The sequence below is a fragment of the Protopterus annectens genome, chromosome 10.part0 (genome assembly GCF_019279795.1).
Source record: "Protopterus annectens isolate FY-2018-M chromosome 10.part0, PAN1.0, whole genome shotgun sequence".
Lineage (NCBI taxonomy): Eukaryota > Metazoa > Chordata > Ceratodontiformes > Protopteridae > Protopterus > Protopterus annectens.
The window spans coordinates 627,718,262-627,737,652 of NC_056744.1; the positions used below are offsets into that span (position 1 = coordinate 627,718,262).

Consider the following 19,391-nt stretch of genomic DNA (forward strand, 5'->3'; position numbering starts at 1 on the left):
TTCATAAGGGAACTACAGACCCATTAGTCCGATTAGTCTTATTTGTAAAGCCATGGAAAGATTTACTATGGAAATTATCAACAGTTGTCGCCTCACAGTAAGACGTCCCATTCGATTCTCAGCTAAAGCGTCTTCTGTGTGGAGACATGCGTGAATGGGCGTACCTTCCTTGAAGGTTGTGCGTCAGAGCTGGCAATTTGGCACGTAAAAATCTACTGCCAATCATTAGCGGACCGGAGTTCCGCTGTGGCGACCCCTAACCGGGAAAAGCCGAACGACAAAACAAAACAACAACAACAACATAGGAAATCTCCAGACACAGGATCCATCCCAGTTTGGCTTTGTCAGAGGAACATCGTGCTTACTGAACCTGGTAGATTTCTTTGAAAAGGTTACTAAGTCAATGAATGAGGGGAAAGTGGTGCATACTGCCTAACTAGATCTGGCTAAAACATTTGATACAATATCCCACGGTCAGTAAACGTATAGAACTAGGCATAAACCGCTTAATAATACCCTGGATAGGTAGCTGGCTTATGGACAGGACCCAAGAGGTTAGTATCAGCAATCGCTCCTCCACAAAAAGGGTGGTCACCTGTAGAGTCTCTCAGGGTCCACTTCTCTTTGGCAACTACCACCTGGAGGTCAAAGCCAGTATCAAAGGCCTCTGGCTGACCAAGTTCACAGACAATTTCAAAATATGGGAGCATTCACTGAATCCTCTGAAGACAAGAACACTCTCCAAATCCTCTGAAGACAAGAACACTCTCCAGGAAGGTATAATACAGAACAAACACTTAAATACTTGATGCCAAAGCCATAGCTTAAAACTCCATGCAAAAAATGCATTTTAATGTATTTTAGGAAGTCAGACACCCTGGGTAACTACATCATCAATACCCTAAAAGTTGATTCACTAGTCAGGAATCTGGGAAATCATATGGACAGTAAACTAGACTTCAACCAACATGTGGCCGAGGTAGAAAGAAAATCCTTTTTTGTTGCTCAGCCTATAAGTAAGAGCATGGCAGATAGGTCCAGAGAGGTCATTGTACCACTGTACTTGGCCCGCATCACACCCATCATTGAGTATAATGACCCCTTTGGTATGTACCTGCCCAGACACATGCAACAACTGGAAAGCCCACAAAGGTTCCTTGCAAAAAGAATATAAGGGAGTAAACAGCATGTCATACTCTGATCTCCTCAAAGCCCTGTCTCTTTATTCTATATCATGCAGACCACTGAGAGGTGATCTTTGCCTGTTGTACAAGTCATCCCTGGATCATGTTTAGTGAACCTTTTGCACATCTGCAAAACATGCAGGATCAGAAACACTATATCAAAAGACCTAAATTTTGCTTGCAAAATAAATAAGGTATGTTGAAGAGTTCCTCAGAAAAATCACATTCTCTAGAACAGGCTCAACATCCAAGTGAAGCAGAGTTCCTCCCTAACCTGATTTAAGTGCAGCTTGGACCAACTGATGGGTAATCGCAAATTCACCCTTCCTCTAGCACCTATGCCTCCGATGGACAGATGCAGTTAATAAATCATCACCTGTGTAAATTTGTGGGTCACATTTGGAATGCAGAGCTATGCTTATAATGACCCTAGTGGTCATTATCCCAGTGTGCACCTATGTGGGATCAGATAATTTCAGACCAAAATGAAACCATATTGGACTCCATATCCACATTTAAATGTCCTTCACTCTTCACAGGGCCATAGTGAAGGTGTATAATAACACAATGTGCCCCACACATAAGGTGACAGACGAAGTAATGTGATCCTTTCTGACCTGTATACATTCCAATATCTTCACGGGGGGACGGGTATTATTACAACTATATCAGCACAAACAAACACTGCTGGTAATTATGGGAGTTGCACATGCTCAAAGAAACATTCAAAGAGCTGCAGAATGCTGGTTTTGTGCTCTTTGGAACTCTATATAGCGTCAGCCATTGTGGCACATGACACACAGAAGGATTTGAAGAAGTCAGGTGATTTCAATCTAAAACACTTCTACAGTGTCTACTATATGAACCCTGTCTATCTTTGATACCAACAGATTATTATAAAATTAGGATACTAAATTCCCAGACTGTAAAACTAAGGTCTTACAAAAGTCTCTGTGGTTATATGGGTGGTCACTGAAAGACAAGTTTGGGTGTGAAGCCAGTTAGAGCTTTAGTGCAGCAAGCGAGTCCGCTCTTCTGAGGCCAGTGAGGATTGACAGTTGGCTTATGCTTTTCTCTGCTGGGCAGATACGTTGCCTTTCGAGGAAAAAAACTTCCATTTTCTTAATATAGGTACTGCAGGTACTGTAGGTACTGCCGACTCCTCAGCTATTGGCAAGTATGCCTAAAATTTGCCTTTGAAAATCCAGATGTCCATTACATTAGAATCTGGGCTCAAATAAAAACATCTTATGTTCTAATGAGGAGCCTAAAAATGAGAGACTTACCTACAGATATTCAGTAAGGCTTATTGTACTGGATGTTTTAATAAGGAGGTGGAAATCATTGTGCATTTAAAGGAAGGGCAGTGTGCTGGAACATTTGCATCCCATTTTTACTTTTTATAGATGAGGTTTGCAATTTTTTTTTTCACAAATGGTAATCTGTTTTGTAGCAGTCATTCTGGTTTGTCCTTGTATGATTTTGCTATGAGAACTTTTTTGAGTTTTTTTTTTTTTACTTTATTAGTGACCCACTCCTAATGTAACTGGACATTAGATTTTTTCACAAGCAGAGCATTTTCACAGTAAATCTACTTTTTCCATTGAAACCTGACTGACAGTTCCTTTTTTTTTTGGGGGGGGGGGGGGTTCTCTCTCTCTCTCTTTGGCTCTCTCTTGCATCAAATTTCTGTTGGTATTTCTGTTGTTCCCATCTTGGGAAAACATGCCATTTGATTGGTTATTCTAAGCTTTCCATATAGATCATTTTTATTCTCACCTTTATGTGTTTCGGTAATTGCTGGAAAGGGAATGAGGAGTAGTTTTCTTACCAAGTTATGAGGAGTAGTTTTCTTACCAAGTTAACACGTGCGCGCGTGTGTATGTGTGTCATATACATACACACACACCACTTCTTATAAATCCGATACGAGACAACTGCAGCACTTCTAATAAATCCACTCGCAAACCTACAATGAATCAATGTAGCACTTCTAATAAAATTAATGCGCTACAAGACGAGACACAAGGCTGTCTCCACTTGTAAAATGAATCCGCTAGGAGACATAAGAATGCAGCACTTCTAATAAAACTTGAATAATAAATCAATGCAGCACTCCTATAAAACTACTAGCTAATCAATGCCACACTTCTATGAAACTACTAGCTACGAGACGAACCAGCACATAAAGCAAATCCCCAGCCAATTTTGCCTTACCTGACTGCCTGAGAAGACTATGGAGCAGTAAAGTTAAAAATGAAGCAGTAACGAGTGGCTCAGCAGCTGAATTCTGACATCATCGCGCCTGCAACATTCATCCTATAAAAACTCAAAAAAAGGGAAATTCAGAAATTAAAGGGTCCACTCGGGAATTCGTGGCACCCCAATATTTTGTCTCAAAACCAGCATTTACTGAGGAATTTGGTATGGTTGACAGGTTTGATGATGGCAGCGGCATCAACTAAGGCTATGGCTGCTGGGTCAAGTTTGTGAATAATCTATAAATAAAATTAAAAGATCGTGTAACTTGATACATCTTATCTGCCTTTTTAGGGACAGCTGGCTCACTACCAGGAAAACTGCAGGCAGTAAGACATCTTCTAAAGCAGATAGGACAGAAGGAATGGGTGTAGTTTCTGGAAAATCCTTCTGTAAAAACTCTCAGTATTTTCTGAGGGACTTAGAAACCTCAGTGTTCTCCCACTGAAAACATTGGGGCATTCTAGCAACTGTCTCAGAGAAAGAGACACCCCAGGGAGAATCAGAAACTGTGCCTTCCTCTGAGTCTGAATCAGAAATCTGAGGACAAAACCCTAACTCCATCCCTGATCTTCCTGGTCAGATTCAGAATCTTGATTTTAATCAGGAAAAGAGGAATCCCTCTCTCTTTTATCAGAAATTAGTTTACTAGAAGGAACAACAGCCTGAATTAAACCCTGAGCTAGTTTCATTAAACTACTCCTATCTAAAGAAATTTGAGGAGTAGACCAGTTTGGTTTTCTGTTTCTTTTTGACAGTAAAAATGAGCCAACCATGTTATTTGCAGCGGCTTCCCCAGGGATTGGCACAGCATTCTGACACAACAGGGCAACCTTCCCTGTTCCCTCTCCCAGGAATAACAAATGTGGCTCTCCCTTGGCCACTGAGGGGACAACAGCCACAGAGGACAGGGCACCTTAATGGCTGTAGGTGCTACGGTTAAAAGATGAATGGTCTGAGGTACTATAAATGGCCACAGCAGAGTCACGCACCTATGGCTGAGGCAAACTGCTAGCCAGCTGTGGTGGCAAAGGCTCTTTGCTTAACTTTTTTTCTTTTTGTGGCTGGAAGAAGGATTAACCCTGGGACTGTTAGACTGTCAGTCCACAAAAGTTACTCTTTTGACAGAAAAAAACCCAGTAAAAAGTGCTTTAAAATGTTATGGCAGCTCTACAGTGGATAAATAAATAATTTCTTCACAGAAAAATAAAATCAATTAGTAAACAATAGTTTTAAACGTAAACAAAGAAGCAAGTGCTCCAAATAAAAGAATGTTACAGTCTCAAGACAGTCTATAAATAACAACACTTCTAGTTTTAAAATATCTTTCTTGAATCGGAAAGTAATAATATATCAACAGAATTTAAGAAAATGGAAGTTTTTTTCCTCGAAAGGCAAAGTATCTGCCCAGCAGAGAAAAGCATAAGCCAACTGTCAATCCTCACTGGCCTCAGAAGAGCGGACTAGCTTGCTGCACTAAAGCTCTAACTGGCTTCACACCCAAACTTGTCTTTCAGTCACCTGAGCTTGAGGTGCTTGACAGTTTGGGTGTGTGGAAGGTGCCCTGAAGCTTTGGAAGCTGGCAGGTTGTTATATCCTTGGCAGGGTATAACCCATACAGCTAAGGCTACTGCAGCAGTGATCAATATGAAGAACATCAACTAACTGGTAGATTTCACAGAATGTGTAAAATGACATACAGGAAAGGAAAGAAAACAGAGTAGTGAACTAAATGCATACAAAAATGAAGAAGTAGAACACACATGGATACTGCCATAACTGGGGCTGGGCATCCGGACACTGTATTAATAAAACAAACCGAGGAAGTGGCCAGCAGAGGAGGGTTGGGTGCATATATTATAACAGACAGTGCTTGACCACAAAACAACAGCTATGAACAAATGCGCACTAAAGTGCTAGCCTGAATGCACTGTCTCAGTCACAAGAAACAAATACTGACCACAAAACAAAGACAGTACTACTGAGTTAATGAACTCTACAGTGCCACAGAAAATGTAAGATGTGTTAGAAATACACCTGTACACATGTAAAATGGATATACAGATGTGTAATTAAGACAAGCCCGATTTTAAATAATTACATTTCAGTGAGCTACACTGATCCACATTTGTTTCTTTTCAACCTCTTTTCAGGCAAAACTTACAGCTGGAAAGCAGCCAAAAGTTAATCCACCACAGGCATAACACCAGCAGTTTCCCATTTTATGAATGGATCTCGTTGCTATGGCTTTCTGTTCTTGGCTAACTTCAGTTTGCTTCTTTGTCCTGTCCTCCCCAGTGACAAGGTAGGCAGTTCATTAACATAATTCACTACTTTAACAGAAGAAACAATACCAGCTTACAACATCCAGATGAGGTAGTATGGCATCAACAATTATGTATGACAAAAGATGACAACTTGTGACTCATTCAAAAGAAATATTTGTGCAGCAATACATACCCTTCTAAAATACAAAACAAGATAAACAACGACTACTTTATACATAATTTATTATAATATTCTGAAAATAGCTTGCTGCTCTTTTAAACTAATGAATTCAACATCACCAGAGAGAGACTGCAATGCATTATTGGAAAAGGCATAATGCTAGTACATAGACAATGTCTGTGTGTCTAAACCGTAACATAATGTTATCTGCTTTGCTACCAACACAAAGTAGTCCCTCACAGTATCTGCATAGGAAAATGTGGACATTTTTAATTTAAATGTGAAACTTCACACTTGACAAAACCAACATACTGATTTAGTGTTAATGCAGCAGCTCTTACCTTGCAGCTTCAGGAAAACCCATTTTGTACAATGTTACAACGACAGCTCCCCCAAGGCCTATGTTGTGCTGAAGAGCAACCTTTGCACCAGGAACTTGCCTTCTTCCGGCTTCCCCTCTTAACTGCCAACAGAGTTCAGCACATTGTGCAAGACCTAAGCAAACGATTCCGGAGTGAATAATTTCTGACAAAACAAAGCACTCAGTATTGTTTATTAAAACAGCATGCTGAGAAATGAAGAAATAATTCTGAACTGAAAATGACTAAAATATAAACGTAAAGGTTTACAGAATATTTTATATGGAGGTTTGCCGATGAAATTTAAAAAAGCCTTTAAAAAAGTATTTTGTTTTATTTTGTAAAATATAACACTGTTTGTTAATACCAATACATGGATATTTTCAAATCAAGAACACTGCAGAAATGGAAAAAATCAATATGAAGGTAAAATATAATACTGTTTAATATATAAAACAGATCATATATTATATGAAGGTAAAATATAATACTGTTTAATAAATAAAACAGTTGCTTAATTTTCCCCAAGAAACACTACACTGAGATTTATTATATTAATGCTCATGAAGATGTGCAAATAGTAAGACATATTGTCAGCATGTGTTAATAGACATTTCCAGAAGGTCAGCAGTTCACAGGTAAGAAAACATGACAGATCCTGCAGAACAGACAACACATTTCATTTGGAATTCTACCCAGAACAAACAGGAAACATGAATAACCGTAATAAATTAACAAAAGATAAGGTATTCCAAAGGGTTTATTACAGTAGGACAACTATCTCAAGGTGGTTACAGTCAAGTACTGAGGTTGGCTCTTACCCCACCTAACTACACCCTGTTATTCCTATTTGTTTAAATAGCATAATATGAATTTCATTTAACTAGAACATATATTTTTTGTTCATAAATGTATGACACACTTATATCTGAGCATTTTTTTTCACAAAAAAACCTTGAAAATAAATATCCTTATTTTTCTAGCAGTGACCAGGATTCATTTTTCTCCTACATACAAACCTATCTACCAACTTGTACAATGATTTTATGTACCTTGCATATCTATATACATATTTGTGCAGGCAAAAGGAGATCTCTAGATATGATGTTGTCAATTTTCATTCGTTCCTCAAAAAATAGGTTTGGATCCGACCCTCGGATCCATCTCGGATGATTTATATAGCTCGTGGATACTGAGAGCTCTCAAGCCCTCCCTTACCCATAATGCCCTCAGCTACTTCTTCCCAAACCCATCTGTCTTTGTGTCTTGAGCCTCAACATTCTATTCCACAAGGACAGCCAGTCTAAAGTCTCCAGGCTATCCCACCAGAGTATACTCGCATCTTCTGATACTTCTCTGGAACATCCCACAGAAGAAGTCCCTAAGAGGAGAAAGTGCAAAAGTAGGCATTTAGACTCTTCGCGAGAGTCAGTCATGGAAGATATTTGATGAGGGGGAAGGGTCCCCAAGATCACCACCTGATGACATCTCCTTTGGAGACATCCTGGAGATCCTTAAGCAAAGGGGTGTCAGGGTCTAACAACAACCCTTCCCAAGAGGAATTTGTATTCCTGGAAGCTTTTTGATATGGCCCATCTACCTCCTGGGTTACTCCGCCTGCGCCAACCTCATCAATTTGATTTCTCTACCGTCATGGAAAGAACCTGACTCTGCTGAGATGATCCCCAAGAGACCAGACGGGATCCTGACATCACCCAAAGGTATGGAAGTCTAGAGTGAATGAGTACCAGTAGATGCCATAGTCATAGCAGTGGCCACAAAAAAGGAACTCTTAGAACAGAGTTCCTCTGTTCATCCCCCTAACAGGGAGTCTAGGGTGCTGTACAGATTTGGAAAGCATCTATATGCCTCAGTGACCTTTGCACTTTACTAGCTGAATTATTTAGCATATACCACCAGACTGCAGAGGGATTTGATTAAGGAACTTAACAAATCCTTCTCTGGAACTATAACTTCTGAGGCAGAGAATTACATTGCCTCACAGTTGGCTACCCTACAATCTATTTTAAATTCATCCATGATGCTCATTTCACATGCAGCTGAAGGTACTTCAAGGGTGGCGGGTTCAGGCATTTCCATTAGGAGACGTGCATGTACGCACCTATGTGATTTCATGGAGCCCTTCGAGCCTTCCTTTGTCAATGCTTCCTTTGACAGAATGTCTTTGTTTGGCCCCAAAGGTTAAAGACACACTATCCAGGTGTGAGCAGGATGGTAAGACCCTGTCTGCAGTGGGCATATGTTTTTCGACTCCTCAAAGAACCTTCTCTAAGAATCAATGAGGTGGTCAAAAAATGTGGTTCCGAAAGTCCCAGGGTTCTTTCCATGATCCACTTGGAGATAGTTCCCCCAGGAGTAGAGGGGGGAACTCTAAAGGATGACACTGCCCCCGTGGCAGAGGAGGCCCGCAGAACCAAGGATCTGGGGGCACTTTCTCTAACAGATCATACCAGCGCTCCTGAAAGGAGGCCTGAATGTCCACCTCTGGAGGCTGTCGGTTGTCATCTACTCCTGCACCAGACAGCTTGGCTAGAGATCACAAAAGATACATGGTTGCAGAGGATTATTTCCAGAGGTTATACGGTGACTACCCTTAACAGTAAATAAAATTTCCTGATGTTCCACCCAGTCATTGGAAACCAGCAGTACTAGAAATAAAAAGGCTGCTAGAAAAAAAGTGTCATCAAGAGGTATCCCCAGACTAGAGAGAGTCCAGAACTTACTCAAGATTCTTTTTAGTGCTGAAGAAAACTGGGGACTAGAGATCAGTTTTGTATTTCAGCAATCTGAACAAGTCAGCTCAATACATGAAGTTCCGGATGATCATGGATCAGTCCATTTTTCCTTTCCTGCACAAGGATAGCTGAATGTGCTCAATAGATTTTCAGGATGCGTACTATCATATTGCATGTCCATTTTCAGCGGAGGCCCGGGGAGAAAAGCTCCAAGGGTAAGCAGATACAGCTTTACATATTACAAACAGACTATTTACAGAGATTACATAAGTAAGCAAGTTCCACAGGTTACAGATAATCCTGAGTGCAAGTCAGGATTAAATTAAATTACACAGTAAACTGGTTAACAGATTTTTACACATTCTAGAGAGAGTTAGCCAGGCTTGATACACTGACATAGCCAGTTAAGTGACAAATGTTGTTTGAGTCTAGTTTTAAATTGACCTAAGGTGGAAAGTAAGGTAATATCAGCTGGAAGAGATATAAATAAAATAGAATATAAATAAAAGAGAAATAAGAGATATAAATAAAGCATATAAAAACAAATAAAGCATATAAAAATGAACAATCCAGAAGATACCTACGCTTCTGGCTGGGAGCCAGTCATTACCAATTCAGAGCTCTCAACTTTGGCCTCACCACAGCCCCCAGAATGTTCAGCAAATGCATTGCAGTAGTAGCAGCAGCTCACTTGAGGATGCAGGGATTCCAGGTGTTTCGTAATTGGATGTCTAGCTCATAACCCCTTCGATCAGGCATCTTCAAATAAAAGCACAGGGTTATGTACTCCAGCTGAGATCTCACTTGGGAATTAGAACAAATCTCAGCTAGAATCATCTCAAGTATTAGAGTTCATAGGGGTCTTGTTCAACATGGTATCAGTGACAGCCTCCCTTCCTTTACCAAGGGTACAGACTATTGTATTTCAAGTCAAAAAGATAATCCAAAATTCTTCTTTATCAGCTTGATTGATTCTCCAAGCCTTGGGGTCAATGCCTGTTGCAACAGTTCTGATTCCATTAGAAAGATACCATATGAAAATTCTTCAGCGAACCCTAGCGACTCAGTAGTCTATTCTGTAGCAGCCTTTGTGCACCCAGGTCAGAATAACTCAGGCATGCAAAAATTTATTTTTGTAGTCAATTTGCACAGAACAGATTTTACAAGGCTGTCCCTTCATTCTTCCTAATTCCAAGGCCATAGTGACCACAGATGCTTCCCAAACTGGGGGGGGGGGGGGGGCACTTGTTTGGAAAGGCATTCCAAGGCACTAGGTCCCCCCGAAGGGGCCAACATGCATGTAAATGTCCTACACACGACAGCAGCACTTCTAAAATTGCAGGCCTTCCAAGACTCTCCCTTCCAAGACTATTGTGATTCAGATGGATAATATGTCAGTGGTATGGTACATCAACTAACAAGGAGGAACCAGATCTTACCCCATGTGTCGAGAAGCTCTGAGATTGTGGCAGTTGGTGATCTCATCCAATTGATTTCTGATAGCAAAGCACATCCTGGGGAAATGCAACATGATAGCAGACAAGATGAGCAGGTCCATTTTACTGCCTCACGTGGAGTCTCTAAACATGAGAGTTGTGGAAAAGATATTCTGCCAATGGGGCCAACCTTGTTGCGACCTCTCTGCATCCCCCCTCAACAACTGCAGCAGGTTCTCTGCCCTGATCCCCCCCACCAGGGGAATCACTGAGAGAGGCTCTCCTCCACGATTATCCCCCAGTCTCTTCTACGGTTACCACCCAACGCCTCTAATCCCAAACTTTCTCGAGAAAACATCTTGATTGAAGAGCTCAGTCATCCTCATTGCCCCTTACTGGCATCATCAGATTTGGTTCCCCTTTCTTTGGCCTCATCTATTTCACCCAGCATGGATTCTGGATCCAATTCTAGACCTCCTGTCTCACCCGACAGAAATGATTCACCTGGATATTTTAGGAGTAAATTTGACAGCATACTTACTCCACTTCCACCGACAGACAGACAACCCAGGTTCTCCTCCCTGTCTGTCACTCTTTTTGTCTTCCCATAAAGCTTCCACTAGGAAGATTTATACAAGTAAGTGGGAAAGATTTGTTTTTTTGTGCACAACAGAAAGAATGACCAGTTTCAGCACTGGTACCTAAAGTTCTTGAGTTTTTACTACAGTTATAAATGAAAGTCTAGCTCCTTGACATGGGAGCCCACAGGATTTTTTTGCAGGGGGGTGCAAACCTAGAGGACCCCTCCCCCCATGCAGCCATTCCAATGTCCCAGATATTTGAATTTAATTTACAACTTTTATTTCAAATGTTATAGCACAAACACTGATAGATATTTGCTAAACAAACCAATACAGCCTCAAAATGAAAACAGACTTAAAACTTCTCTGCTTTTGAAACTCATATTTACTGAAACAGCATTGAAACCCACATTCAAAGAAAATGCATATGGACAGTGGCAGGTTAAATTTACCTTTGGGCTGTTTTCAAATCATAGGCCCCTTACACACATTTTTGGACCATGCAAAAATTCTTTGATTCTTCTTCCTGATTATATTAAATTATAATATATAATAATTAAATTATATCCCTTGTATAATACAGCACCACTTGTTAGAGTATGTTTTACATTTATAGTTTTGAACATTTTTCCAGTAAGTAATGAAATAAATCTTATGAACAAATAATGACAAAAATGCCAAATTCAGAACATTTCAACCATAAAAGCCCACTCAAACTTATGTCATAACAGTCCACCAACATAAGTTACTATGCACAGTCTCTGCAGAAGTAAAAGTCATCTGACTAATTCCACATTAAAGAGATCTGTAACTAATGAAGAGGTTGCTGCTAGGAAACAACTTTATATTTCAGTGTTTCATCTACAAATTCAGTGCCTGCTGCCCTTGAAGAATAAATTGCTTATGTTACATAAATAAAATGGTAAGTCGGTAATACTTCAATAGGGAATAGATGGCAAACTGAAAACAGATTCATAGTTAGTAGGCATCTCATCCAAAGAAGGACATATTCAGGACTGCAGTACCCCACCCCTTTAAAATACAACACAGCGTCAGCAATCCATCTACATGCTGTGGAAGTAGAACCCACAGGCTTCTGCATCAAGACTCAAGTTGTACTACTAACACTGCTTTAAAATTCTGCACCACAACAGTGACAACATTTGCTAAAGAAAACAGTTGCACATTTTAAACAGACTTGGCATGAACAGCAATAAAGGTCTCTTCCCTTGAAGCTCATAATTTCTTGAAAATGCACTTGAAACTAAACTCAGTTCCTTGAAAAATGCAGCTTGGTAGTTGGGGTAGAGGATTTAGGCTCTTGTTTCCTGTAGCTGAAGTACAGGGTTTGAGTCTAAGTAAATTACTCCTGGAAGGCTTTTTGAAGTCAAGGCGCTAGAGACTACAATTTGCTATTAAAAGCTGGTGACCTGGTTTTTGTACATTGTTTATTTTACTAAGCACCTACTAACACTATCTAGGGCATTTCACACGGTCTCTCATACACCTCAATCTCTTACTCCAAGAAATCTGGACAAAGCCTAAAATAAATAGGGACAGACTATACATATTGCTCTCTTGAACTTAAGAAAAATTGCTAGAATAAAAGAAATTGTGTTAGTATGCATTTTTCTAAAGGATATGAAGTCTAAAATTCAAATTCTTGTCATTATTTAGCAGCTAAAATCCTTTTTAGGAGGAACAGACAAAAATATGGGCAAAAATATGGACAGTTGAGGGGTATGCTACCTCTAACTTACACACAAACACACACACACAAACGCGCGCACACGCACACACACACACCTCTTTCCCTTACTTGCCATCACTAACTAACTGTAATGTAGCATCTAACTAAATCACAGTAATGGCCATGTCCAATCGATCTGTAACATCAGCACTGAACTGGGGAAAGGGAAATCTAATGCAAGAAGCATAGACCTATATAATGCAGCCATATACTCATGTATAACAGCTACACAATCAAATTTACTTATTAAAAGTAATGTGGTGTGGAACCCTCAAATGTAAATTTTAATAGGCTTTTTACAATTGACAATACTGAATAAGCCATGGGTGGGGTGGAAAAAGTACTTCTTTCTATACAACCAATAAGAACACTGTTTTCACTACCCACATCAACTGCTTTTCTAAGAAGCCAAATTAATTAAATAAAAAGTGCCAAGAAATCTGAAGACAATGTGACCTGCTCACCACAAACACAAGAGTGACTGTCTGAAAAAGGGTAACATCCTGTCTAACTCGATAAATGGCTATGAACTGCCAGCATCAGAGTTTATCACTAAAAGGCTCACAGAAATGTAAAGAGCTGTCACATTCAATGGATTCATCTCCAGACGTCAATGGTATGGAATACAGGGCTAGAAAGCACAACTTCACTCTTCTTGTATTTAAAATTCTGCATGTGGGCAGAAAGGAAGTTCAGGACGTCTGTGCCACAATGCACACACAGATGTGATGCGACCGGTGTGTGCGACCAGACCATTCCTAAGGAAGAATGTTCTTAAAAACAAAAACAGTATTTGTTTTTTAAAATAAAAGTAAATGTGACACTCCCTTAGCACGTGAAGAAGTCAAAATCCAGGGGGGTGCAAGTGCAACCCCTTGCACCTGCCTGCAGGGCACCCATGCTCCTTGACTTTTAAATTACAAGTTTATAATAAATTGGGCGTGTCTTTGCAAAATCACCAGAAGCTCATTCCACCAGGTCTATGAAAACTTCTTCAGCATTTTTATCCAAATCTTCCTTGAATGATATTTGTGCAGCTACAACTTGGGCAAATCCTCATACCTTTATTGCTCATTACAATTTGGATCTGGTCTCTAGAGGAAGAGCAGCCTTCGGCTCAACGGTGCTTAGGAATATCCTTCCTAAGAGTCTTCCCAGGATTTAGGTAGCTGGGGACTCTGTCCCACTTGTTGAGGAACAAATGAAAATTGACAACATCAGATAAAGAAGTTATGTACTCACCATAACATTCCATCTGTGTTATCCATTTTAATTCTTCCTCAATTCCCCTTCCTCCAAACACCTACCATTGTATTTGTGACTTCTGGAAGAATGAGAAGAAGTTAAGGGGACCACTGTTCTTGCCTTTGAGCTCCAGATATTGTTTTCTCATATAATGGTTGTTACTTAGTTTCTAATAAGCAAAAAGGGCAGCAAACAAGATCTGAGGGGGACTATGGCATTATGAGTGACGGAGAAGCGCAAGAGTTTTCAGTATCCAAGAGCTGTAAAAAGCAGCCGAGTCGGATCCAACCCCATTTGATGAAGAATGAAAATGGACAACACAGATGGAATGCTATGATGAATACACAACTTCTTTTTTACATAATTTGCATGACTATTGAATCTCACACCCTGCTGCATGTTTTGAAGCTTGTTCTGCCATTCAGGATGCCATTGCTCCAGGTACCAGGGTGTTGATGAGATATTAATTATTTGCACTTGTACTGGGTTTTGTCCTGGAAAAATGAGGCTGTGGTATCACAGAGATTTCTCCTCTCCCCAAGATGCAACAATCTTAGAAATATACATAAGGGGGTATATGCTCTTATGCATTTTACTGTTATTGTTTTCCAAGCATCCCTTTTTTCTTCTCCAAGGAGTCAGAATGCATTCTGTTGATCTTGGAAGCTGACTTTTCACTATGTATACAACAATTAATTTTAGCCATTAGGTCCCTCTGAACTACCTTTTAAATGTAAACTCACCCTAACATATTGTCTATCCTGATGATGCATTTACAATTTTTGGCCCTGAACCATAGCTGCCAGTGTTCAGCTCAGTCCCATGGTTTATTTTCCACCACAGGATGGGCCTCATCATCATCTACTGTTATTCCAATGTTTATATAGCTACAAAGAGGACAAGCATGGCTTCAAGTTTCAATGGTATGCCTACAGGTGGGTGAGGTGAAATTCTCTGTGCATCCTTTGCCCAAAGCACTAGACACCAAGGAAAACAACACAAGCACTAGACACCAATGAAAACAACACAGATCACCGTTTTCCTTTGGAAATGCAAACAGCTAAAGAGAAAATAAAGGTATTATATTGTTAATATGCATGAGTTTACAAAGACTGATGTTAAGTAACTATTTTTTGATAATAACCTCAGAGCACAAAAACCTTTAGCACTATCCTTTAGGCAACAGAAAGCAGAAAGAGCTGTTGCCAAACTTAGGAAGTCTATAACATGAAAAATAAACAGGTAACCTGTAGAGGTTTTACAGATATTTTAGTAATGTTATGAAAATTTATATAAAGCAGAGAAATGTGGAAATCAGGATTTATGGAAGACTTATTATTTATTTATGGAATACAATTATGCCAAGGTTAGAGGTAGATGAAGCTCAACAACTAACAGTTAAGGTAGAAGGGGATAAGATAAAAATAGTGATGTGTGATCAATATTCAGGAAAGTCACCAGGAGTAGATGGTAAGCCTGTGGAAGTTTTGAAGTTAGAAGAGAAGAAAGTGATAAAGATCTGGAAGATGTTTTTAAAAAGGAGGGGAAGAGCCAACATCTTGGAAGAAAGCTTTCGTGGCTGTATTACCTAAGGATGGCAAATAACCATCAGAACCAGCTTAATACAGACCCATTTCAAGTTAAAACCATGACTACAAGCGTTTATGTCTATACTAGCTAAACGAATGGCAAAGGTATTGCCAAAAGTCATAGATATGGATCAGTGTGGTTTTGTGGAGGGGAGGCAAATATTTGACATCATTAATAGAGCAATGACGATCCAGAGGGAAGCAGAATACAAGAAAATACCACTGTTGTTGATGGGTCTCAATGCATAGGTTCATAGATTAGTACTAGGCTAACTGTCCTTGTGGACCATTTTAAGCCTAGCCAATTACCCCATGTGAGAATGAAACCCTACACCTTGTGTCTATAAGGTAAACACCTTAATGATTATGCCAACCTCCCAACCCACTGAAAGCATTTGACAGAGTAAGCTGGGATTTTATGAGAACGGCAATGGAAGCATTTGCATTTCCTGATACAATGATGATGTTTCTTTCGGCTTTTCCCGGTTAGGGGTCGCCACAGCAGAACTCCGGTCCGCTAATGATTGGCAGTAGATTTTGACGTGCTGGCTTGCCGGGCCTAACGTACAACCTTCAATGAAGGAACGCCCATTCACGCATGTCACCACACAGAAGACGCTCTAACTGAGAATCGAACGGGCAACGTCTGTGAGGCGACAACGCTACCGCAGCACCACCACCACCGCAGTATGCATTTCCTGATACAATAAGAAGGTCAATTAGGAGGATACATGAATGATTTGAGGCAAGAATTAAAGTGGGAGGGTTCCTCCCTTACAAGTTCTGTTGGATCAGGGGAACAGGACAGGGATGTTCTCTTTCCCCTTTATTTGCTTTATATTTAGAGCCACTAGCAAAGAAAATAAGGGACTCAGAAATTCAAGAATATAATTGGTATGGTAATCAAGAAAAGTTGGCTTTATTTGTAGACAATATTATTTTGTATCTGATAAATCCATAAAATGACATCTCAGTGTTGTGACATTATTTGAGACAGCTTCAAGTCTTTTTGTGATATAAAATTAATTAGGATAAAACAAAGGCTATAGCCATAGGTTATGCACCCACATACAAATTGGTTAAGCAACAACCATATTTATGCAGATAAGATAAGATGAAGTATTTAGGAGTATGGATTAAAAAGGCTTCCATTATGGCAGATAAGGATATGTGGAAAGGGATAAAACAAAAGAAAATACAAAAATTGAGAAACTGGAAAGAGTTAAAGGAATTTAACTGGGAGGGGAAGAGGGCAAGAGTTAAGAAGGATAAGTTGATCCTTCCAATAGCACAAACTGGTTTAGGATTACCTGATTTGAAGGGATATTTTAGAGCTACTCTGTTAAGGCTCATATATATAACACAAGCAGAAGGTTATAATTCAAGATGGAAAGAGGAGATGATAATGAAGCTGGGGGGGGGGGGCAAGAAATAAAGTGAGAATTTGGATATAAATCCTTAAGGAGAATAACAACAACCATACTGAATATTATATTCACAAAGTAGCAAAATGCATTCTAAGAACTCAGCCAACACGAGAATGGAGATTTTGCCAATAGGGATAACTGCAAGTACAGGTATAGAAACTAAGCAAGAGGGGGCTGGAATTTACTGCAGAAAACTGGCAAAGAAACCAAGGTATTAGAAGCAAATAAGTAGACAGGGAAAGGTAATAAAACGGGATGAAGCCAATAATACATTTGGACTATAGGCATTCAAATGAGAATACAAGCAAAGAGAAAGGGATGTAGAATCTTAAGTGAAAGACCTATTCTGGTGGAGTCTTAGGAAAATATAGAACAGAAGCTGCTGTTAAAAAATGGATAATTAGTAGTGCACATAAAATATTGCGTGAAGACTCTGATATGCTGGCGGTGTGATGTGGAAGAAAAAGATAACTGGGAACAAGTTTTGGGAGTGTAATGAGTTGGCAGATTTTAAAAATAAGAGTACTCTATCAGTAATACTGGGTAAGAAAATTCCTGTATATGTATAGGATATAATTTTTCAGCTGGGACACATGATCTATACACAGTAATGCCTTATTTCATTTAATTATGTTAGCTGCTCAATAAATGATTACTTGAAAATGGAAGTCAAAGTCTAAACCAACTCTATTTGAAGTACTGAATATTATAAAAGATGTACAGAACTGGAAGAGGGGTCTTTAGAAAAGGGAATGAGTAAATTAACATAGAAATAAATGGAAAATTGTGGGAACAATACATGTAGAATAATGTTCAAGAGAAATGAGGTTTAACGGAAGGCAGGAAGTCAGCAATTTATGTAAAATTGGACTGATGATAGCTACAAAAAAAAAGATATGTCATGGACAATGTATGTAAATAGGAAAAATTTTAACATGGTCCGTTTTCTTTTCTGTTAATACATATTTATCTAGTCTTAAGTGATAATTTAATAAAGGTGTTTTAAAGGGTCTGCTTTATAAAACCGAATTACCATTTCACCAACTTATAATACTGAGACTAAAATGTTGACATTCCAAATCCTGACTCTTCAAATAGCTGAGTTTCATTTAAACGAACTTTTACAAGACCGACTACATTGGTACTGCACAGAATGAGAAAACTGTGAAACCATACTGTATAAATAGTGTGCTGTATCTTTAAATTCTCCTATTAGTTACCAAACACAAGTAAAGATATAGCGGACATGTTGCAGGAAATGCAATTACCACACTAACCACTAACACTATAGCAACAGTACACTACAATTTTAAAAACCCAAACATTGTACCTAACCTCACCTACACCTCACCCCACCCACCAACCAATACCCACATAGCAAAAAAAAATCCCACTGAATATTCATGATAGTAGCTGTAGCTCCAACATGAATATTCATTACAGACACTTAAATTTAATAAAAACAATTATTAATTTTTTTACTTTTACTTTTTTTCAGGGGGGCTGCGCCCGTTAAACCCCCCGCAACTTAAATATACCAACTCCAACATCACACTACAGTACGGAAATGAGCAGATTTCCTGTTCCACTCAGCTTGGAGAGTCCGCATTTTAAACGTTCAGTCTTCTGAACATCAATAAAGTGAAGTTTCAAATGAAACTGAGTTTTTGGTCTCGCTATTCTAAAAGTCGGTCTACTGACGTTTCGGTCATGTCAAGCAGACCCGTTTTAAAACATACAAGTAAAACAGAGTACTTTGATACTAACCTTATTCCAGTTCAGTTACAAATAACTTTCACTGCTCAACAGTTAAAGAGAAGTCAGACAGCCAAAGCTGACACTAAAGGCACTTGTCCTTTCCAAGACAAGCTGTATCAGGATGATTCACTTTAATTTTGTGTATTCAGTTATGAGAAAAAGAAAAACAAACATTATAACAAAGAAAAATATCAGTTGTAGAAATGATAAACAAGTGTGATATAAAAATGTAGTACATAATAAAATGCACAGATGTCACAGCAACTTAGAGCAGGTAAAATCCAGATGAGCAGTCTTGAAAACACATTACATCAAGCTACACTTTCTCTTAACAAACAAAATCATTCAGATAATTCAAACAATACTCCAAAAGACCTCAGCCCATGCCAGTTTTGAGTTAACAAAAGATAAAATTTGTTTCCAAGTCAGATAAAGACCATATCAGTAACTGTATGGCTTCAATGCTACACCATTAACCGTGAGAATCCCAGAATAAGAAAATTAACAAAGGCCAGTATTCTAAAACAATAGCAGCAGGAAACTGCCTGTGTAGTAAAGACAGTTTATGTGTCTGAAGCTTCACTTCAGGTTATCACTAT

The 19,391-nt window shown here is 39.2% G+C and overlaps 1 protein-coding gene across 1 annotated transcript in view; it reads right to left on the reverse strand.

Annotated features, from left to right (window-relative positions):
* Window positions 1-19,391, reverse strand: part of SCP2 (sterol carrier protein 2) — an 854,319-nt gene that overhangs the window by 312,168 nt on the left and 522,760 nt on the right. The window contains exon 8 of the mRNA XM_044085453.1: window positions 6,233-6,386. Within this exon, the coding sequence (XP_043941388.1) occupies window positions 6,233-6,386 (154 nt within the window). The remainder of the gene's footprint in view (window positions 1-6,232; window positions 6,387-19,391) is intronic.